This window comes from Amblyomma maculatum, chromosome 1, assembly GCF_055883805.1.
Source record: "Amblyomma maculatum isolate TAMU_Amacu chromosome 1, ASM5588380v1, whole genome shotgun sequence".
NCBI classification, from domain to species: Eukaryota; Metazoa; Arthropoda; class Arachnida; order Ixodida; family Ixodidae; genus Amblyomma; species Amblyomma maculatum.
In genome coordinates, this window is record NC_139344.1 from 236,449,198 (window position 1) to 236,472,874 (window position 23,677).

At 46.9% G+C, this 23,677-nt stretch overlaps 1 protein-coding gene across 1 annotated transcript in view; it reads left to right on the forward strand.

The window, feature by feature from the left end:
* Positions 1–2,785: 2,785 nt before the first annotated feature.
* The window catches only part of LOC146205954 (hemocyte protein-glutamine gamma-glutamyltransferase-like), a 35,980-nt gene continuing 15,088 nt past the window's right edge, over positions 2,786–23,677 (forward strand). The window contains exons 1-5 of the mRNA XM_084590621.1: positions 2,786–2,931; positions 19,322–19,487; positions 20,941–21,138; positions 22,073–22,342; positions 23,051–23,169. Coding sequence (XP_084446747.1) covers positions 19,346–19,487; positions 20,941–21,138; positions 22,073–22,342; positions 23,051–23,169 — 729 coding nt within the window. The 5' untranslated portion in view covers positions 2,786–2,931; positions 19,322–19,345. The remainder of the gene's footprint in view (positions 2,932–19,321; positions 19,488–20,940; positions 21,139–22,072; positions 22,343–23,050; positions 23,170–23,677) is intronic.

Here is a 23,677-nt window from a genome sequence, read left to right on the forward strand (position 1 = left end):
TTCATTCGAATTCCTGCGAAGACGACTTGTCACCGCTGGCGACGAGTCGCCTTTAGCTCTACCTTGTGCGCGACTGAGCGTCGCTTCGGTAGCGGTACGGCTGAAGACAAGTACATCACGTTCTGATCTACTTGAATCAGCCTCATGCGTTCTAAAAGTAAGCACTTCTTCGAAAAAAAAAAAAAACGAGCCTCGCAGTTCGTGCACCGATATAACTGCACACTCCATATCAAAATCGTACGCCAGTATATGTTCCGTATCGAGTGGGGTTTGTTCGCTCTTGATAAACGGGGTGAAGCAGACCTTATTCTGTTAAACCGACTGACTGGCTGAGGCTTTCAACGCCGCACAAAAATCTGTCGCTGTCCTCCGGCAGCTGTTCTCAATGTAGTAATCTTTGCCCCCCCCTCTCCTCTTCCTTCTTTGCGTCCTCTCCTCCTGTGAGCTGTTGCTTCCCCGAGTCCCATAGACCTCAATCGAGTTGCTTCAGTCGTCTTGCGCTTGTCCACCACAACGCGTAAAAACATCTGAAATCGCCCTGAAAACATCTCCTTTTGTGCGTGTTCGTGTCTAAATTGATTCTGATTTTCTCTGGATCTGCGAATGGTATTGCAGCAGCAATGGTCTATACACGCAAAATCTGCCGTTGACTCCACGCCTGATATTTCTGCTATCAGCCTTTCAGAGCGCACATTGTTTTTTCTTTCTTTACTTTTTTTCGACGTATTCATGGCTTAGACACTCAGTATTTCCGCTATTGTTTTTCAGATAACAATAGCATAATGTGCAGAAATTAAACATTCGGAGGCATTCGCATACGTCGGGGTGTTCTGGAAATATCGTTTTCTGGTCCTTTCTTGCGAAGTATGAGCCTGCTCGATGTTATTAGTTCGACAGCGTTGAAGGCGCTGTTCTGCTGTTAACCCGACGTCTGCGCTGTGTACGCCGCGTAAAACCACGGGCGTGAGGTGGTAGTTGGCTGGTGACATGGCCCCGCAGTACACTGATTGGCCGCTGGGTAATGTGGCAATGTGATGTCACGAAACCACATGACATGACCGAGTTGGCAAGCGCTGCCAACTTGGTCATCGCTTTTGAAATGCAGGGTGAGATTAGGGTCCAGCCTTCCAGGAACCCCGAGATTTCGAGTTGGACACGCTTCATCCTAGGCCCTTCCCTAGGCCCAGGCAGATTCGTAAAGACTGATTAAAGCTGAGATTTACACCAACACCGGCTGGTGTTTCACATCATGTGGTTGCTTATAACTGTAATGTGTATATGATTGATGGAGGCCGATATATAAGATTACGGAATAAGCGAGTGTAAAAATGCGCGCGCGTAAGAAGAGTTGGAAAATGGAAGTCATTAATGCTGTCTGGTAATACTGTTGAAGGCGCGAAGCTTAGTGGCATCCCAGTACTTTTATTTATTTATTTATTTATTTATTTATTTGTTTACCAATATAGAGCTGAAAAAAGGCATGTGATGAGCTTGAAATGTTATTTCTTCAAGGAATCCCTGCCCGTAAAAAATCCGTTCAAACTCGTCTATTTCTTTCGTCGAGTAATTTCAAGAGAGAGAGAGAGAGAGAGAGAGAGAGAGCTGTTAAGTTTTCAAAATTGAGCGCCTCTCATTCTGAGTTGCTGAGTCTGTTGGTTTCTTAAAATGGAAGAGCTGACATGTTCAGCGAAGTTACGGAATTCCCGTGAGAGTATATATGAAACAAATTCAGCAAAGTGTCCGGTCGTGCGCTTATAAGGCCAATATATGCTGACTTAAATTTATTGCTCGGTAATTTTTTTGCTGTATGATTTCTTTCACAATATTGATGAAGCTTGCTCAATATACTAAATTCATCGACATTGTCTCAATTGTCTGCATCATGGTCGTTGCTTCTAATGAAGATCAATCTCTGAGCCCGTGAAAATTGGCCATGTAAGGAGGAACAGTCGAACTTGTATGATGAGATAGAGCGAGAAAAAAAGCAAAAACAAAAGTCGTGGATAACTTGATTGGAAAAAATAATAATGAGGTGGATTACCCTATCGGTACTGCTATTGATGCCGTTTCAGGCAAAGGCTTAACACTTGGTTTTTAATGCAGTGAAGGACGCCACAGGGGAGTAAAGTGCAATGTGAATGAAATTAAAATCTATAATCCCTTATATAAGCCTTAATTATGTGCAATCTTAATCTCTTGGTTTTTTGTTGCTTTTTTTTCTTCTGGCTTAGATTCATACTGTGCGGAGCTCTATTGTTCTTGTGTACTGTCCAAGTTCGCCCATGAATCGAACTTATTACTTATAACCGAAAGTGTCAGTCTCCATGGAATAAATGAATAATAAATGCAAGTTCGAGAAGAGGTTGCTTGGAATGACTCTCGAGGTTGCGACGCCTGGCACACCTTTTCCACGTGCGTACGTGTTCACTAGCACACACGCACTCACACATAGAGAAAGATATGTCGAAAGTCAATCCAGTGACGCGCTCCAGAGATGCAGAGTGAGCCCGCGCGCCTTTCACAGGGTGCGCGAAACGCTTCGGTACATCGCACCAGAAACGGAGCCTCCCCGGCGGAGTTCGCGGTCGTGGTGCTTCCGGCGCCGTCGTTTCATTTTGCGCCTCGTGCGTCCGTGTTTTACGCCGACTTCCCCGGAACGACAACACCTTGGCCCGAATGACGGCGGGGGCCCAGCGCTCACGGGGCGCTTCCGCGACCGCGTGACGTCAGGGCGCCGCGCGATACCGGGTCGCTCATCCCGGGAGCCGCATCGCCACACCCATCGCATCGCGCACGTGACCCGCGCAAAGAGAGGGCCTCCGGCGCTTGAAAGAGACCGCGCTGCGCTTACGCTCCACACTCGACGGAAGCGTGCCGGCACGTCCATTCAGCGCGGAGGCGACCAGCAGCAACTTTCGCATCTCTGCCCAGGTGAGCCGCGCGGCGACCGCCCTTGTCAGACGGCCTTCGCTTGCAGGGTACGCCGGCCAGACGCTGTTGCTTAACCGAGGAGCAGCTTGCATGTGTCCCAAAGTGCGCTTACCGATGAGTACTCGTTTGAACGCGTAACCCTTTGGGGATGCGACGGGCTCAGACCTGCCGGCGGCATGCCCGCAGTGATCACGCGCAGACCCGTTGTGGTGTTGCGATCTGTGCGTGACCACTGCTTGTTACGAGTGTCAGCGCAGCTGGATCTGGTTCTTCGCCGAAGGACTCCCAGTCCACGGCGCACTGCTCCCGCACTTATTGTTCCCGATTGAACGGCTGTCCCGTCATGCACGGAGAATCTGTCAATGGCGGCGGGATTTTCTTTGTGGGCATTTTATGGACTGATTTCTTCCACCTGTCGCTTCTCCGCACTGCTGCGGGATTTTCCCCACGTGCCCTCAGGTGCCAAGCTCTTACAGACCACAGTCACATCCCCAGAGATTCCACTCTGCCGAATAGAGTTCTCAAAGAGAAGGGAGCTGTCACTGAAACTATAAAAAAAAAAAGGGAGGGGGGTCCTACTAGCTGCGGCGAAGAATTTTGCTCATAGGGGATGAATAATACAGATAAGGGCTTGCGTATGCGACGTTCCAAGTTTTCACATCGCGAGGATATTACACGAGAGCGCATGCAGATCGTTCGGTCGAAAAGCCGTCGCTGTACCCAGTTTCGGCTCGAGTTGTAGGAAGTGGTGAGAAAAATGAGGGCCTGTAATTGAGGCGGTGTGCCTACCTTGATGGTGCGGTTGAGGTTTGAACCGCGAACTCTGATAGATACTGCGCCTTTACTTTCCTATAAGCCAATTCATGCATTAAGCGTAGCTGTTTAGCAGAAAGTGAGAATGCATCTTCCTTCCCCAAAAGCCTGCTTCAGCAAAAAAATATTTCTTTTTAAATACCACTGAATGAAACCGCTAAAAGGCGCGCTATCTTGAGCGTCCCCCTCATTTTGATTAGCTATTGTGATATGCTGTTCTTGATCGCGCCTGGCATTTTCCAACCACCCATGAATGTTCGTGTGACGTATGCGCTGGCTACACATCTGTTACTCGCACTTGTCACACCTCCGTAACTAAGACAAAGCGCACGCTCGCTTTTCTCACCTTTATCGTTTTAGGCGCTTTTTCCTTGCACAGCTGCATTGCAGTGTTCAACCAACTGAAATGGTCTTCACGTTTTTAGAATTTCTCACAAGACTGCGCATACCTTTAGAAAACCTGTCTTAGCACAATCAGGGTAATTTTGTCTTGGCATGTTGTCATGATATGCATTAAGAAACAACTTCAGTTGGCACAGAAGGTATTCACTTGCAGTTAAATAATTTTAGGATGGCACAATTATAAAGCGTATCGGTTAACTGAAAACTATGCACTCGCAAATCACAGGGTACACGCATAGACTACAGTTTTACGTTGCAGCCCGTCGTCGCCGCGTCGCTTTCGCCGAAGTGACAAAATACACAACAACCGCATCGGAGTTTTTTTTTTTTTTTTCTCTAGACTTTTCTTCTTACCATTTAATTGTATGGATTTAACGGCATTTAATTCAGCAGTCATTCAGGAAATACATTTGGGTACCGGAATGCATTCGCTGCAGGCACCGTTCTGAGACGCACGTGTACGTATACTTAATGCGCCGGCGAAAAGCGGAACGCCATCATATACCAGTTAACTTTGTTGCCACAGGAAACGAGCCACAGTGGACATCACTAGGAAGTACTACTATTCCTGGTTTCATACACTCTCGTTTCAACTACATGGAGCACCGCAGTCGTTTAACGGTTAGCATGCTCTGCATGCTGCTGAGTACGAGGGTGCGGGATCAATTACGGCCGCGTTTCCGGCCGAGGTGAAGCGCAAGACTCCGCCCGTGCACTTTGCGATTTCAGCGAATGCTTAAGAGCTCTAAGTTGTCGAAGTTGTCAGGAGCTCTCCATTACGGCGTCCCGGTAGTCCCCGTGTATCTTCGAAATGTTAAACGCTTTCTGCCAGGTGATTCAGGTAAATGAAACAAAGCTTTTAAAAATATCGGCTTGTCCTAGCCGATTGGAATCAAGAAAGCTTTCCAGAGTAGCGTGGCCTAGACGGAAGCATTTTTTCGTTCCCCGAAGTTAATTGCTAGTAATGATTAATGAACCAACTTTTAATTCTGGGCCTAAGGACCAACGTGTCTCTTCAGAAGTTGTAGATAGTCTTGGAAAAAAAAAAAAAAAAAACAGCTGACTGCAGTGTTTGCACCAAGATATCTTGTACGCAGCTTTATTTACTGTCTTAAAAAACAAAGAAAAAAAAGCCACCACGTGACCAGCTTCTGACGCATACCTCTCGCCAAATGATCACGCAGAGCTCCATCGGCTAAAGCATTCCTCAGAAAAGCGAATTTTCTTATTTGAGACCCGTCTTTGTATGTTGCAGTAGCTCCGCTCTCACGCACAACCCTTTTACTTAGTTTTCTTTTAAAACTGGTAGCAATAACAACAACAACAACAACAACAAAAATGCTTACATGCATGCCGCGTTGATGCAAACATGTCAACTATCCGTTTTTCAAAACGATGTACAGACCTTGACACTTTGATCTTCAAGCAAATAATTACAATATTAGCTAGTTAGTTCTTACTAACCATTTACCTTTAAAGTATGCAGTTTCTCTCTTTCTGGAATATGCAGTAATATAGTGCAGGCTAAGCAACACGGCTATGAATTAGCGCTAAGTTGGTTTCACAGAGCTCAGTCAATCTGCCCTTTTTAAAATCTTGGTTTCGTTTAGTTGGGACGCCCGGTACGATCTCATCTCATCTACTGTACACAGCGTTTCGGTATATTACTGCACGGAATTAAAATAGAGAGAAGCAAGAAAATAGGACACATTGAGTTTAAATTATTGTTCTAATCAGCTGCTGGATATATCCTGGCCAAGAACTTCTATGTTTCCTGGCTTATCTTATGAAAGTTGGGCTCCTTTTTTTAGTTCTGACCGAACTAAACTTCATTCTCCGTTTGCGTATTAGCGTTTGCATTGCCGACCTTTAAAAAAAAAAAAAATTGCGACCAAGTATCGGATATTCCGTCCTCAGTACGTAAGTATCTGTTGTTTCAAAGACGAGGACGTATTGAAGAAGGACAGGCCCCATAGTTAATGCGACTTTAAAGAAGAAGCGCAGAATGTTTGATAGCGGTGCGCTTACTGAACGAATTCCGGTGACGTTTGTTGTACACTGAAATGAGATGGTCATCGTCAAATGACTAGTATCGCATTTCTTAAATGCCAAGTTTCTTGGCTGACGTATAAGGGAGATCATGTGGACCCTTTGTCACAGATACACGTACAGGCCCCAAGCTTTGCTTCTCAGTCATGCAGTGTATATATTCATGGGTATATAAAACTGGGTGAGTTGGATTGGATTCTTCTTAAAGCAGCGCGAAACACAGGACAAAAGAACAGGAGACGACACAAGTGCTTTCTAACAACTGAATTTTTATTCATAGAAAGGTATGGTTATATAGGAACCAAACACAGATAAAATCAAGACGAGACACGTGAAACCGCCGCGATGCCCTTTAAAAACAGTACGCGTGCGCAAAGTGAGGATTGAACACGTCAACACAACTAGCAAAACTATCAACCTCCCACATGACAAACACCGGCTAACATCTCGTCGCCAAATATTCACCGAGAGCGTGAATCTCTTTTTCTTCAAGATTAACGGAAGGTGTAGCTACGCACGCGTCAAACTCTTTACTTATCAGAAACGCCTCGACCAGCCCTCTGCATATCCGATCAGGGTGACTGAACAAGATATTGGTCCTGTCCAAATGGGGGTAACAATCTTTACACTCCCGGCAATGAGCGGCAAGGTTGGATGACACAGCTCCTTTTACTGATCTGCGGTGTTCAAACAAGCGCTCATTAATACATCGACCTGTCGGGCCAATGTACGATTTGCCGCACGAAAGCGGGGTGGAATATACCACAGCCATGCCGCAGTGAGCGGTTTTCTGTGCCTTACCGTGCACTTCATCCTCGCCTGGGCGCCTTGGGAATCCAGCTTCCTCCGTACTGCACTAAAAATGTTGCCCAGCTCATTTTTAGCTGGGAAAGGTACTTTTAAACCGTATCTTGCTACCACCTTTTTCAAACGCTGTGAAATTCCGTGTCAGTACGGAATCCCCTCTGTTCTTGTCTGCTATCTTTATCAAACTCTTTTGCAAGATTGGAACCCCTATTCATTAACTATTCCGATACTTGTACCAACGCAAAATTCGGAAACCCAGCGTCTCTAAACCTTTTAACTTGCTCCTGGAAGCTGGCCTCAACCATGGGAGCACGACTTCACCAATGAAGCCTTGAGACAGAAAGTCGCTATGCCTGCCTTTACCAACTTTGAATGTCCTGAATTGTATGCCTTAGGAGCGGCTTAGCTGTTCTTGGGTTATACTCTTCGGAGTATTGGGCATTGAACTACCCTTCCAACCCTGGCAAAGGCTAGAAGATGCAGCGGTGCTGCAGGAGCTCCCCAACATCACCTATATTAGCGAACCCTGTGACCTATAAGAAAGTGTATAGTACACCTCTTTGCAAGCACACCAGTTTGGAGTACTGTCCGCAGGCTTTGATACGCTATAGCGACGCATTTCGAGCTTGGTCCGGGAAACTTGCCGCACCACGAGCACGCATGGACTTCGCAAGAAATTAAGCGAACACACTGAGCCCGCCTTGCAGGCCAAGTTTCCCGGCATTCAATGGAGATAAGCTGAACGCCCCGAACCATGACCCCCCTGCCGCACAGAAATACCCATGAACCAGCCACACGACTCCGAGCCCGCGTTCTCCACGGCCTGTGCGAATGCATATCTTGGTCGACGTTGTGTCCAATGGCGTTACGATATATTGTATACATTCTCTCCTGAGCATAGATGTCGCAGTTTTGTCCCTGCAATGTGCCACATTCTGGCGTTTTGCTATTGCACAGTTATTACACTTGTCCAATTTAATGGCATTGTGCTCGAAGGTACGGCAAAACACGCGAAAAAGATGTGGCGCCGCGGGTAAGCGCCAATTTTCTCGTCGGCACACACGTTCTGTACCCTTCATTTACTCTTAATTTATTTACATGATTTGGAGTTTGTGGAGCGTAAAAGCCAGCGTCTTCTTCCCAAGACATACACAATTTAAACGTTGGCAGATGAACAGCGAATGCATTTATATGTTCTTTTGGACTCGGTCGGAAGGCAGCACAGGGGCTGACCCAGAGATTGGTTCTAAGAGGGGCAGACGGGCTCCGTTATTCTAAAAAGAAAATAAAAGCAACATTTTTTGCTTACTTTTTATTCGTACAACCATTTTTGTTCACTCTGTTCTTCAACAATAAATGGCAAACGGCATAGATGTTTTACAGCAACTCATACTTTGAATATTCACGGTTACGCGAGTAACGTTTGTATACAATAATTTTTTATTTACCTTACAATATTATAACTTGGATGATAGCGCCAGTCATGAATCGCAAAAGTAACGTGCTGTCAGCAAAAAGTAAACAACACAGCCATCTTTTCGCCTCTCTACGTGCTTCATGAAAGCCCGAAAACGGACGTTCGAGAAGATGTCCAACGGCTTCACCGAAAAGGGGGGAGGGGCGGTGTAGTTTCCCCCTTCCCTTTAGGCCGTCACTGAGGCAGCTAGATTTCTCCTCTTCATGCCACCATCTTGTGAGGGTGGAGGGTAGCAGTTGCTGGGCTGCAAAATGATTCCATGTGTAACCATATCGCTTTTCTGATTGAATAAGAGTCAGTTAGCAAGTCAGACAGAGAATGCAGTCTTACTTTCATACGCGGTCTTGCTTCCCAATATTTTCGCGAATATAATTCCGTGAAGAAAATATGTGTACTAACAGAACCAAGAGAAACAAAAAAAAAACAAAACAAATATAGCTTTTCTTCTTTTTGACGTTGCATTTTAAAACAGCTTTATAATCTCGGTTGGGAATTCAAACGTAAGTGCTACGAGAACTTCGCAACCTTTGACAAGCGAAGAATTAAGCTGCCGGGTGTGACACAGCGCCTCAGCAGACCTTGCGGGCGTATAGACTTGGCGTCTGTATTTTTCGAACACTTCACATAAATTAAGCACCTTGTTAAGTCGACTGAATTGTGACAACACCGAGAGTTGTTCTTCCTGAGTGGGATCATTGTATGACTTAAAAAGTACATTGGACTCCAAGGCGGGGCTAATATGGCAATTCCGTTTTTATTCTATGGAATGTATCTCAAAACAAAATAGAATAGGATTGAGATCAAATCATGACTTTACCTTGGCATGGCTAACTTTGCCTTTTACCATGCTTACGTAGCTTTTCTCTTTCAAAGTTTCCCAAGAAATAAAGAAATAAAGCTGGTTCATAGCTGAAAGTCTACATACCATGCCCCACATATACATAACTTATACCACTGCCTGAAGGGATCTCGACAGATATACACCGTGTCTCGCATGACTATAGGCTGATAAATTTTCATTCATTGGCAAAGGTCGCTTACTGATGTACGGGTATGTGCGTTCTGGATTTATTACCCCTACCTCGCACGTTTTCCTGATGCTTGTCAGCGAAGTTCGTCGTAAAGTGGTTATTTGGATGCGCGAAAATTAGACAAGTGCAAAATATACAGGCCGCGGCAACAGTTTATAAGTTGCTACCGCAGCAAAAATCCCGCTCGCCGAGAGGGTTTCGATCGATGACGATGGGCAGGAACTGCGTCGTGCTGCTGCACTGCCCCGACATCGTTCCCTGGAATCGAAGGAAAACAAAAAAGTAATTGCATTTCGCTTTCCTTTAGAGCAGAATAGCGCTTTGTAAAACGAGGCACGTAGCTGTGACGCCTTGAGCAACACGTTCACCCAGTTATCCTGTTACATGATGTTTCCGGCGCTCAAACAAGGCACGGGGCAACCGCCTCCGTCTCTCCGCCGCCCGCCAACGGCAGCAGCGCATGGCGACGCGGAGCCGCGGAATGCTATGGCACGGTGCCACCCGCGGGGCCCACTCGTGTTGAGGAACTAATCGCGGAGACCAATCTGCCCATTTTCCTCAAACTATACCGCACGCTCTCGGTGGGCCAAAAGCGCTTCTCGCACGCGCAGAGAGCGTCTTCGCTCTGGGCGAGATGGAAGAAAAGAAACTGCAGACTGACAGCTGTCTGGAAACACGAGACACCGGCGTCGTTGTCATGAGCGATAGCAGCAGAGGGCACGCACACTGCGAGACAGTTTGTCTTTGTTCGTTTCTTGCTTTTTTTTCTTTCTTTGTCAGTTCGCTAAAGATTCCCAGTGGGCGCACCCATCTGCATTTCGTCTGACGTCGTCGGGCTGTGCAACTCCTCACTGCGCAATGCGCTGCTTTCATAACCATTTCAATTAAGCCCGCAGTGGATGCAGTTGAGCGATACGCGTCATTATGTGCATTACATCCTTACGAGTCAGTGAGTCGTCAAGTAAGAAAGACCTCAAGCCGCGAGCAAGGCCGCTAGGTGTCACGGTTTGGTTGCGACATCAACTTGTTATAACGGGGAAACAGCTCTCTAACCGCATCCACGAACGCACACTGGGAGCGGCTCGTTCCGTGCCTCGGAGGACTCTACGGCGCGGTCGATGTGCGGTGGCAGCAGCGCCAAGGTGCACAAGCTTCCAACCTCGACGCATTGGTCGTGTTGGGGGCGCCGCGTCGCCCACGGGACGCTGGCTCGTCGGCCCACGGGTGCGCTTTGCGTGACCAGCGCGAGCACGCGGCGCCCAAGGCGGCCCATTAGGCGTGTTGGCGCGGGAGCCGGCATTAGTGCACTGATGCTCGTCACGGGTCGAGCAATAAGGCGAGCTGAAACACGTTCTCGAATATGAAAATAGCCTTGGACGGCTCGCAGATAGGCGATCAATGAGGACAAAGTACACCTGCAGGGTATGCTCGCAGAATTGAGGAAAATATATGTTCAAAGAAGAAATAACGAACCAGGGGCAAGCGTGAAATAGTTGAAGCAGCGGGTTTTCAATCTTTGCAATGGCCAAGATACCTCACCAAACTGGCAACTAAACGCTATGAACTCGGAAAAGACTGGGAGTAATCAATGAGGCAGAGCGGGAAATATCCAAAAACAAAGCGCGTATAGCAGGTGCCCTTCCGTAAGCTTAAAATGAATATTAAAAAACAAAAAAACAAATGTGGGACGTAAGTTTCTTCGCTGGTTGTTCCAGGTGAACACAATGAACGCAATTCTGACGGCAAAGCGACCAAGGACCAATAATAACGAAATAGACACTACTTCTGCACAAGTCATTGACGGGGCGGTAAGGCCATCCGATGCCTTCGTCACCATGACTGGAACTGTGAGAGTACGCTACGCGGTACACAGTGTCTGCTGCCACGGCCGCTGCAGAAAGTAATGAGAAACATGCAGAGCGGGCCTCAGGGAGAACAGCGTTACTTGACGCTGTGTGGGCATTGTTTTTTGACATTGATGAGAACATGAGATGCGCGGCCTCTTTTCGTTATATACCTTAAATGTAAAGAGATATCTCGCTAACGTGCTGCAAACCAAAAGTTCGACGTCCCAACATGGTTCACGACTTTGAGCTCGCGTGTGCACGCTATAGCGTTGTGGGCGCTTTTCCTTGTGTTGTTTTAGCAGTTCTGTCAGCGGATCTTTAAAAGGCGATTTACAATTATGCCGGCCCACACGCTTCCTCTGAATGACGACCTGCACTCTTCACTCTGCCAACGCATTGCCGCTCAGCGTTGTGGGTGCGAATCGTTGTGTGCATGTTGTATTCGCACGGTTAGTTCCATAGCAAATGTCCCAGACTTTGCGCTCTACACTACAGGGACGTCAGCACCTTCTTCGTGTCTCTGGCGAAGGACGCATTACGTTTCAGAGTTCCTGCTTGTGGAAATGTGTGCACGAAACCGTTGCGCAAGCAGTCAAGGGCGTGTCTGATAGGTACCGCGAAGTGGTCTGTTTGGTTTGCGAGTCCTTTTACTTGGACAGACTTACCATTTCACGCCTGAGTGAAAAAAAAAAAAAAAAAAGACAGCTGCAACGGAACGGGCGCAGGGCGACTACCGAGTGGGGTTTCCCAATCTGGTAGACGTCTGGGTCGGAAACCGTGTTGCGCGGCCTTTCCCGACGTCGCCGACCACCGCGGCGTTGCACCCTTGTATCCACAAGCCGATGCAGTACAGTCAACACGCTGCTACGACCTAGGCCGTGTTCCTTCACGCTGTGGGTCCCCTTCTGGCAGCGAAATAAGGAGGAGCCGTATGTACAGCATGCATCGCCTTCCACGGTGTGCCAAAAGCGCAAGCACATGCATTCTGGTGCCTAAACACAGCGGCCGCTCATTTGTTATGTCTGGGCGAGAAGTGGACAGTGATTAATGGCCTTGCGCCGATGGGGTAAGCATAGCACACAGACAACGCTCCACTGCAGGTAGAGCGGCGATGTTGACAGAAGCTAGAGTGTGCTTTCTATCCCAAACAAAAGAAGAGAGAAATGTTCACTGTAACCAATCCTTCGAATAACAAAAGAAAGGAGCACCGTGAATGAGTGCCTCTCAATTAATTCTTACTAATTATTTGAGTCCGGCTTTGTAACGTTCGTGCCATCGCTTAGTGATTTTATTAAAATGACGCAGTACTTTCACAGACATTTCAAGGTCTGTGTAAGCGACACTTGCAAATATGTCCAACAGAGAGTTTAGTTCGTCGCACATCAGAGACTCCGAAAGCAGACTGACGCAAATGGCGTTATACATTGTGTTAACGTTCTTCGTAATAACGGGCAAGAACATTGATATAAAAGCTGTAAATGAGGCCCGTTTAGTGATTTATTAGTGACTTATACTTGTGCTTGCACTCTAGCAATAGAGCGCTGATTCTAACCAAGTAACCAACACTGCTGCACTGAACTGTATTGTTCCCTGGTATAGTTGAACACTAATTCGCAACCTACGTAGCTACAACGTTCAAATTAAGGTTGTCTATGCTTGAAAGGGAAGCCTAGAGCAAAATATAATTTTAATTTGAAATATAGACTCTTAGCATATCGCACGTGAGAATTCTCAAATTCTACTTCACTTGTGGCAGAAATGTTCGTGTCAATTCTGTAAAACCAAGATGCTTCCATAGTGTCATTCGAAACTTAATAACCCTCCAAAGATATGTGGAACATATGATTTTGCATCATTCTGCGTCACGAGAAAAAAAAAAAAAAAAAAGCCACTTGCTTGAAATTCAGCCCCACGCGGTACGCTAGCTAACTTGCCTCAACATCTCCACGCTTATTCGCAATAAAGTTTTATCAGCCTCAGTCAGCCCTACGAGCTAAATTAAAACCTTATTAGCAATATTCGAGGTAATTTTCAGTCCTTCATTTGAGAAAAACACTCTTCGTTTTCAATTTTATGCCCGCCTTCCTAAAGAATTCATAAACAAAAAGGATTTCTAGGTCTGCATCGTCAAGCCTCTTACAATGCTGTTCCGGGAAAACGCAACTCGGGCTAAAAATAACGGACGCGTGCTGTTTGAACAGAATCCGGCACGGTCGAGAGCAGTGCCGGAGATGTTTGACGAAAGATGATTCATGCAGGTTTCCGTACCCTCACTCTGCACTTCGAGGGCAGCCTGCGTTTGACAACGCACCGGATTACCCTCGCTTTTGTTTGATCAGCGCGCGTCTCTCCGAGTGTGAGTGTCTGGCTTGCGCAAAGGAGGATGCGCGCGTTTGTGGGCTCGCGAGGCAGCCCACGCGCCCGGGAAAAGGCGGCGAGCGTCGCCCTGCGCGATGCGGAGGCGCGCTTCTCTCCAGCGCAGTGAGCCCCTTCGGGGAGACCCCCTCTCTGTGTCGTCACGATGTCAGGCATGCCCGTTGGCCTAATAACTGTGTTGCAGAGAGTGTACCGAGAAAAATGGAAACTTCTGCAACCATGCATATGGCAGTACAGGGTTGATATGCCAGAAGTCGGCGTCCTGCAACGTTTCCTTGAAAGTGACGTGAGGAGGGTAACTAGTGTGACGATTGAAGGGGCCCCACCGACAAGAGATGAGATTTTTTTTTTTTTCAGCCGGAGCGCTATATAAAATGGGCACCACTATATCAGACACATTGGCTTACTTTTCACTGCGAATTGCGAAGTTGAACGGCGGAACTTCATACATTGTACAGGTGAAAGCCAGCCAGCACGTTGCATTGCAAAGAGGCTATAGTCAGTTTCTCTGCGTTCTGCCTTCCGAAGAACCAAAATGTAGGTAGAGCCCCAAATTAAATGGCAGCTTTCGTAACTATTTATATGAGATGCGATACTTTTTAGGGCTCTCCCGTTACTGAACAGTTACGACAACTCAGATCGAAATTTCTACAATGCAGTCGCGGGGAGAGCTCAAGGCTAAAGTTAGCGTAGCCGGCAAGAGCATAGCTTAGAGAAACACAACCACTTTTGACGGGGTTACACATGTTAAGAAAGGGGGAGGCTTGAGCGCTTTGAGAACTTCTCTTCGTGGTTCGAGCGTCCAAAGAAACCTCAAACGGCTTGCGCCTACGAGCTAGCGATTTTTCCTGAACTAGCAACAACGCTTCTAATTTAGTGCTGGTTTTGTTTCGACAGGAATCGACATGTTTGATGCAACTTTTATGTATCTGCTGCCGTCTCTTATTAGTGTCCATGAACGAGCGCATTGTAATCGCGCTTGACGTGCCGATTGTGACTTTAAATGAACCCGGCCACTTGTGTCCTTGTGGACATTGCGGGCGTTGTAATTAATAAATGTGCGCGATAAATAACGTCTTGCTTCGTGTTAATTATTCCTAACAGAAAGGGAGCCGCGTACGTGGTTTTGTGGACGAGAACAGTGTGACTAAGCTATAACCATGTGGTCACTGGTCACGCGCAGCACTTTATACCCGCGTTATCAACGTGATTGCGGGCTCTGCACCGGAAGGTATTGCAGCACAAGGAGCCCAGCGGTGCAGGCTAATGACTTCGCAACGCGCGAAGAGAGCCCCGAAGCGGTCTGGCAGCCGGTGAGAACGAGCGATGGCGCCTCGTTAATTTATGCGAGACGGTATAATTGACGATGCCCGTCCGCTCCGTGCTCAACAAACAAGGCAACTGTTTATGCACATATCGGCCGTGACCCCTGAAAGGGGGCGCACACGTGTTTCTATGCGCGTAGGCGTCCTGCTTGTTTCTTCGGACAACGGTACCCCGAGGGGTATACCTTCGGCACTGTTCCGCGACAACAGTTCGTTTCGAAATACTCTCCAATTATTGAACGCTTAGAATGGTAGGGTAGGCAGGAACAAGTAATGAATGCTCCGGAGTAGACAGGTCATGTTAACATTGTTTAAACAAAAACACCTTTTCAGAGAAAAATACTTTTCAGCTAGAAAAGAACGACTGGGCAAGTTGATACTGATTCCTCTTGAAATTGATAATTGAAATTCAGTTCTAGTCCCTTTGGATCTTTTCACGTTGGAATTCATTTCTTAGCTTGGTCGTCAGATATAGATAAGCTGCTACATGTCTTCAAGGTAAGAAGAAAAAAAAAAACTTGGCTGCGCCGTCGCAACCGGTTTTTGTTTTTTTATTTGCGTTATATACAGCTCTGCTGATGGTTAGCTTGTGTTGCGTTATATATTTAAAAAAGGCATTCAGTTTGAGACAGTACGAACATAAATTTCAATCCTCATGAGAGTGTGTTCGTAATGTCACACTTCGTAATGTCAAAGCATCATGCAGATAAAGTTTTAGCATCCTTGGTTCGCAGTCAGCATAATTGATAATTTTGCAGCCGTTAAGCAAAACGCGACATCGCTCTTGAAGTAAACTACCTTTGTATTTCACTGACATCAAATAATAACTTGTCCGCTGCTTATAAACAGTAAGAATTGAAATTTATCGTGGATCAAACTGCATAAAGAAAGGAACTGTTGACTGTACACAGGCGAAGAAACAAAAAGTTTTCTTCCGTCCTCAATCATGAGGCTCAACTGCAGATCACAGAGAACAAGGCGAAGGGACTTTAATTCTTGTAAACCAAACCAAACCAAGACAAAGCATTCTTTAAAAGTAAAAATGCGCGAACTCAAACGGCCACACGACTTCAAGGTGACAACACGATAGATTAACTCTCGTCGATGAACGTCGTATTGTTTTTTTGTCATCGTGTAGTCACACTACATGTTCACTCATGTTCACACTTCATGTTCACACTACTTTACTTTTAAACTGTGTCGAACAAACTACTCCAGTGATACGTTTTACTGAAATGGATAACGACATACAGAGCAGACGGCTGGGACAAGATTTAAACGGGATTTCCTCTCTCGTAACATACCACTACAAATCCCAACGTGGTTTGGGAGGCAACTTGCAGTTTGGCTGCGATTTTTTTCCCACATAGGTAATAGCTGTACATGCATCTGTTGCCCTTCTCATGTAAATCTAACTGTATAAGCACCAACCGATATATCACCCCTTTTGTTCCTTGACCGCTGTCCTGCGGAGGACAGTGAGCTATTGTGCGGCTATTATGCGGGAGATAATGCACTGCCTGCGCATCTGACAGCAGCAGCAAAATCGCTTAGATGGAAGCTACTCGCACGGCAGTAGGCCAACGCTTGTAAATGTAGACGCATATGATAGGCGCGGCGATAGGCACCATTAGGAACGATTACGCGAGGGGGCCTCAGTTATCGCAGAATCTAGGCCATGAGCAGAGCGCCGTGATGGAGGACGTGGCAATGCTGCATTTGAGACAGGCTCTCTGTTCGCTCAAAATAAACTCCCTCCGGCAGCATTCCCCGTGTATGTGGCTCAGGGAGCGCCGTGGGAGAACCCCCTTTTTTAAACCTAGTTACAAGCCTTGCATCGCGGTTAGATGGCACGTGCAGGTCAACGTTTCGTTATTGCGCGGATGTTTTTGGCGTGCCGAACCAAGAATTGCGTATATTGTTGCAGAAAGTTAGGAGAAACCTTTTTCGTGAGGATTATGTCTTTTATAATTATGTTCGTGACTTCTTTACCGTACTTACCTGTCGCAGAACTACTGTTGCTCTCTTCAGAGGCAGACTTTGTAAACGACCCCGGCATCTCTTCGCCTCCCCCCCCCCCCCCGGCCAGAACCCCCCCCCCCCCCCCCCCCCCCCATGCTAAGAATTACACTCACTTCTCTGCAAGCCTTGTTACGAATATAGTCGAAGTGTGTGGACAATGTTGCATCCACTCTATGACTATACCAGTATTGGGATATGTGAGTACTCAGGACAAGTTAACGTAAACTCTTCATAAAGGCTGTCCGTGGGCCACGGGTCACGGCCCAAATAGTTGCGCCGATGTGGCAGTGATCCGTTCCGCCATCGGACAACAATAAGTCCGCCTCGCGCAGCAAAAGCCCACTATGTGGCCCTTTTTCCCAAGCATTTCACCCCAGAAGAGCCGAGCATCAGGCCGGGGGAAAGCTTGTACCCATTGAAAACCAGTGGGTACCCGGCGGTAGCAGGAATCGAACCCAGTACCTCCCGAATGCGAGGCGGATGCTCTACTACAAGGCCACCGCTTCGGTTAACGTGGTTAAGTATGTGTACTTTGAAGGAATAATTAGTTTTAATTTGCAGACTAAGGTCATTGCAGCCGACTGCTGCCGAACGAAGCTTAACCGACCGGAAACATCTATAAAACCGTGTACACAGTCAATTTGTCCCAGTTTGCTGTCCGAAATGGGCGCACTGTTCTCAAGTACATTAGCGGCAGCAATTAGCGGCGCTCTTTAGCGGTCCGTCTCACAGCAAAAGATGAGTGGAAAATGATGAAGCTGCCGCTGGCTTCCTTTCTTCACGAGGGCTGGTTCACACACATCTTGCGGCTGCGTAGAAGAAAGCACAGAAAGGGCAAATGAGAGGAGAGTGGGGATGCAGTTGATGAAGACTAATGGTGCTTTTCACTACAGGCATGAGAACATAACAGCTTTTCATTCGGGCGCGCAACCAGACGTGTAACACTTTGTGGCACTTGGCTCTAATTAGCAGTCGCATCGCATTTTAGCAGTAAGGCCAGAGCCTCATTGCACCGATCGGGCAAATGTGCATGCCTACCCAAAGGGATAGGCATAGCAATATGAATTTAATTTGACAGCATCGAAGTTGTTTCGAGAACCACATGCAAGACGGGCCCACGTCTCAACCATTTTCAATGAGCAAAGCATGCACGCCTGGTAAAGATAAAGAACATGACCTATCGCAATCACCTGTTAATAAAAATTGTACTCTGAATTCTAAACCACATTTTCGCATTCCTAGGGGTTGCTGGAGTCAAATGGCATAGTGAACGGCTACATTCGCACTATGCTTCGCTTATATATCAGAGGCAGTCGGCCACATGGTAACCCTGCTCTCCACGCAGTCCGGTTTTCGCAATTCGAGCATGATAGAAAGAATTCGGTGTAACGCATTGAGCCGGGCGGCATTGGACGGCTTCCTTAGCGGACACACCGCGCGTATATTTCAAGCACTCCAACCGACTAAGAGGGCAGGAGGTGGTCAGCAGCACGGCGGAGGCCCCGGAGCCGCGTTGGCTAGACGAAGCCAAGCGGGCACTGTTTATCTTGGATGTCTGGAGGCTGGCACGCGCGCCATGAAACATATGATCACCACGGAGCTCCTAAAATACATCTCTGCTGCGCGTTGGTTTTCGTTTGGTGCCAGCGCACGAAAAAGGGCCACTGCGGCAGAGCGGAAAGAATGCCGCGGCAATAAACAGTGAGGGAAGCGCCGCAGAAAGGAACGTAAAATAAACGTCTTGTGTTGTCCCGTAGAACACGCGAAATTAAAAAAAAAAAGAAAAAAAAATAGCTGGAAGGAAGGCGCTTTACAGGGGCCAACCGAAATATTCAACACACGTAGCAATAAACGGCTGATGTTTTCCTTGGGTGGCGGTCACACTTTGTAATTTATTGACGAGGTGTCACCTTTATTGGCTCTCTGCCGTGTTATCCGCGCGGTGGTTCATCGGAGAGGTGTCGGATAACATTCTGATAACTTATATATTGTTGGCTGAGTGTAATGTCATACAAAAAAATATGCGCCATGTGCACAAACATTTCTTTTCTTTCTGGTTGCTTCTGGACGCCGCTAATTTGGCAGCCCGTGGAAACAAACAAAACACGCAGTTTTCCACCTCAAATACAGGGTAGGGTACCTCGAGAAGAACAGAGAAGAATCCTAAACTGGTGCGATGGATTCTGATTTGTATATCCAATATGCGCCCGTTTCTCTTTTCCTATCCCCTCCTTCTTGCAGGAAAGTGACTAGAGGAGCACCAACATGTCTGGTCACGGAAGGCGCCATCTGAACGACCCAACCTCGGACGCCTACAGGGCGCACATGGCGGCCGTTCTGGAGCGCATGCGCAAAGAGTACGAGAGGAAGCAACGAGAAGAAGCGGAACGCCGAGGAAAGCACCGAGGTGATTGCGAACGATGGGAACCCTCCACGCGTGTCGCAGCTCTCCGGAAATCCTATTTGTCACAAAGCTGTTTTGACTAGTCGGTGCTGGCGTCAAAAAACAACCGTTTGCGCCGCACAGGAGGTAATCGCTGGCCACTGTGTTCGCCTCCTTAGCACTCTTTCGAGAGGCGCTTGGCTCGGCTCATTCACACTCTCCGCTCACGTAGCGAGACACTCGCGCTCTTCAGGAGAGCCCTCGCACAATGCTATCGCTTATTTCGATAGCGCGGGTGTGCTGAGTCCTTTCGTCTCAAGAGCAAACACTCTTCTTGCTCATTTTTAGCTGGCGTTAACATCTGTACACTGCGAAATACAGAGAAGCCGCTTCTGTCTGCTAAGGCAGAGACACCAACGGCAACCCTTTGATGATTTCTTTTTATTAGCGATCGCAGTGCTTTCTCGGAGTAGAAAGGTTCCAATTTTCCGAGCCAATCCAGCTAGCGCCGCGCCACACGTTTCCTCATATCGAGTTGTGCTATGTCAAGTCCACTCGAGTACGCGCGTGCAAAGCGACTTTGCGATGAACTGGAATCACGCTCCGCTTTAAGCTGTACTCGAGGTACGTAAGTGTTGCAAAATGAGCTTCGTGCCTCGTCAGGTTCTATAATATACATGCTAAATGATGACGGAGTTCTTCAGCCGCATGATGGTTTATGTGTTGTATACAACATATATGTGCTAGAAGCTGACTTCCTTTCTCATTTAAACATGCGCTAACGCTCAGCATGAGTGATTAAATGTTTGCCCGTTTGTATTTCGTCCTGGATTTAATACAAGTCAGTTTGCCTAGGTATCTCTGAGTAATGCGGCATTTCAAGAGGGCAGCTCCTGGGCAACATATACGGGCCTACGACGAAGCTGTCTTTTATTTTGCTTTTGTATGTAGCGCTGAATGTCATTAGATACGCAGGTTTAGGCTTACGTTTAGCAGGATTATTGTTAACTCAGAAATCTAACAACAGCTGCATCCTAAATATTTGTGGCGTAAACTGTTGTGCATGCAGCGGAATAACTGCTTTCGCGTTGAAAATGAAATTAAAAATAAAGCAGATATTATGCCATCCTTTAACATTAGGATGCTACTTTATAAGTATGAATGATTTTGCTACGTTTCCTTATTTTAACACGTTAAAGGTGTACCGGTTCAAGTAAAGCAAATGTCTTAATGTAGAGGAATTATGAAACACTACCCACGCGGTAAGTTATGCCCACCATTGCCAACATTGACCCAGAATGCGAGGAGGAGAAAAAGGAATAATGACTTCTCAAGCATGTAACCACGCAGAGCAGTCGTTAAAAAAAAAAAAGGGAGGGGGGAGGGGGGGGCGAAGAAAACATGAACAGTATGAAAGACACTTTAACGAGCCGATGAAAAATGACATCTGCAAACAGTGGTGGTGACCTCTGCGCAGGCGATGCGATTAAGGTGGACGCCGTGGAGATGTACGCCAAGGACAATGCGAAGCAGCACCACACGGAAATGTTCGACAACCTGGAGTCGCGCGACGCACCGCTCATTATTCGTCGAGGCCAGTCCTTCTTTCTGGCCCTGCGCTTCAAGCGGGATTACCAGCCAGGCACCGACATCGTTAACCTCGACTTCAGCATCGGTAAGATCACGTACACCTCCTGGATATTATTCTTTATGTAGGGTACTGAAAGAAAGAAACGAAAGGGTCTGTCGATAACTGATGAGAAGGCCGATATGATGCCTCATTTTGACATTACACCATACTTGCAGAATGAATTGCCTGAAGGACTGCAGTCTATGCTTGATACCTTATAAAGCCCTGCAGTTTTCTTTCTTTTTGTTGTAACGTATTAAGAGTATCTGATCAGCTAGATGAATACCTTGTACTTTTAACAACGAAGTATTTTACTAACCAACTGTACAGGTTGCAGATCGATGCATTCTACAAATCATATTGCTATTTAGTTTAATAGAGAGAAACCTGCAACGACGAATAAGATTTACAGCGTGTCGCAAATGGGCGTAAACCAAATTTTGTTTTACGGCAAGCGTTTTTGTGACTGTAACGTTCTTGCTTCGGCCGCACATGGGGTAGCGAGGACGTGGAGTATGCGTACGGGGGCGTCGTCTTGCTCGGCCTTTTCGTTTAGGACGATGCCAACTAGGCCACTGTTCCACAACCTCAATCTGTGGGGCGCCACGTTATTCCGAAAGGCCGCATCATGAGAGAAGAAATAGACCAACGCGGTTGCCGGGAATATAAGTCTTATTTGAGGTAAAAGTTCAGAAACTTCACGTTCATACGACTGGTGTGAGTAATCAGTGTGGAACAAAGTAACCTCATCCAGCCTAAGACATTATATTCTCAACCAATTCACTTGAACGCATGTTTTCAGAGCTAGTCAAGTTAAGCGGACTAGTATAATTTCGCGATGCGTGTGCGTTCCCTGCAACAGTCCACGTGCTAAATCCTGTTTTTTTGTTAGGCGATGTGTATGGCCTATTGTTGATTACCTTTATGTTTATTATTTATCGATTCTGATTGTTCGTTGGTCTCTGGCACCGTTGTGCAGGTCCCAACCCCGAGATGAGCAAAGGCACCTTCGTGAGCCTGCGTGTACCAGACACCAAGGGCGACTTCACGCGCCCCCGGCAGAGCTGGGACGTGCGCGTGACGCACCACGACCGCGCCGTGCTGTCGCTCCAGGTGTTCGTGCCTGTCGGCGTGAGCGTGGGCTTGTGGCGCATGGCCGTGTTGAGCCGGACGAGCGCCGATCCAGAGGCCAGAGACAAGTTCCGCCACCCGTTCGACATCTACGTGCTCTTCAACCCGTGGTGCAAAGGTGCGCCGTGCTTCATCTCCTAACAGCATTTTCGTTGCCCTCTTTCTCTCATCTTTCCGGAGATCAGGTTGCGTTTCAGTAGAGGTGATGCGCAACGCTGTCGCTGCCTTCAGTACGCAGCTGAAAACTATCCACGTTCATCATCCGCTGCAGCATGTATTTTCATTCCTCTTCGTTTAATTATCATTATCATTCTACTCAATCAATGATAAACCAGAATGGTGCTCCCTTTCCAGACACTTGTCGACCCATGCTAACGACGTATGCTGTCTAAAAAAATATATGAGTGGTAATTCAACCTTTCCAGTTGGCTAATGTTTCAACAAAATCCTGATAAATATCGTCCCCGTTTGTACGGTCAGAGCATGATGCAAGGCGTGTCATTCCTCTTTTTCTCACCCTGTGTATCAAGCATGTTCCTTACGTCGCTTTCCAAAAAAAGGAAAAGATTTTTGAAAAATGTATCACAAACTCACCCGCCTAGTTATCTTGCGTCGCTGCTTTCTAAATATAAAGAAGGAATAAGTAATCCGCTCAGCGTGAGAACCAATTAGAGGGCAATTCATGGACACGTAGCTAGTACCTCTGCTTGAGAAACGTTTTGCTGCGAAGAAAAAAGAGAGAAAAAAAAAAATCTGGCTTTTATAAAAGTGTAACTTGAAAAGCCTTGCGTGTGTAAGGTGTTCTAACCTCGAAACTTTGCTTCAGACGATTTGGTGTACATGGACAACGAAGACTGGCGCCGCGAGTACGTCCTGAACGACGTTGGAAAGATCTACATGGGATCCTGGAAGCAGCCAGAAGGGCGGCAATGGATTTTCGGACAGGTAAATCTGCCGACATAAATGATGCTGCACCGCACGTATTAAGACTAGCATCATCATCCAGAAATAGCTCACTTGCAAGTCATTGCATCCGCTCGTCCTTTGAAAAAGAAAAAAAAATCGAGAAAAAAGCAAAACGAAGATCCTTAACGTAACTTAGGGCATTTGCATAATCACAAATAAAACTGCCACGACATACCCTGAGTTCACTACAACAATCGTGCAAGAGGGAGCAGGCTGGAGAGCAGAGTCATAGCACTGAGCAGCACTGGGCGCATATTGAATCGACGAAAAAGACATAGGTAAAATTCTTGGCTAAGGGCGGGGGGTTTCTGTCACCTTACAAAGATCCCCGACACGCTTAAGAAAACAAAGCTGCGTTGAAGACAAAAGCCACCCCCCCCCCCCCCACACAAAAAAAAAGTAATAATGAAAAAACACATATGAAGTACTTCTCAAAAAACGTGTGAGATAGCTTGTAGGTGCAGACGAAATCCATACTCTCAAGTAT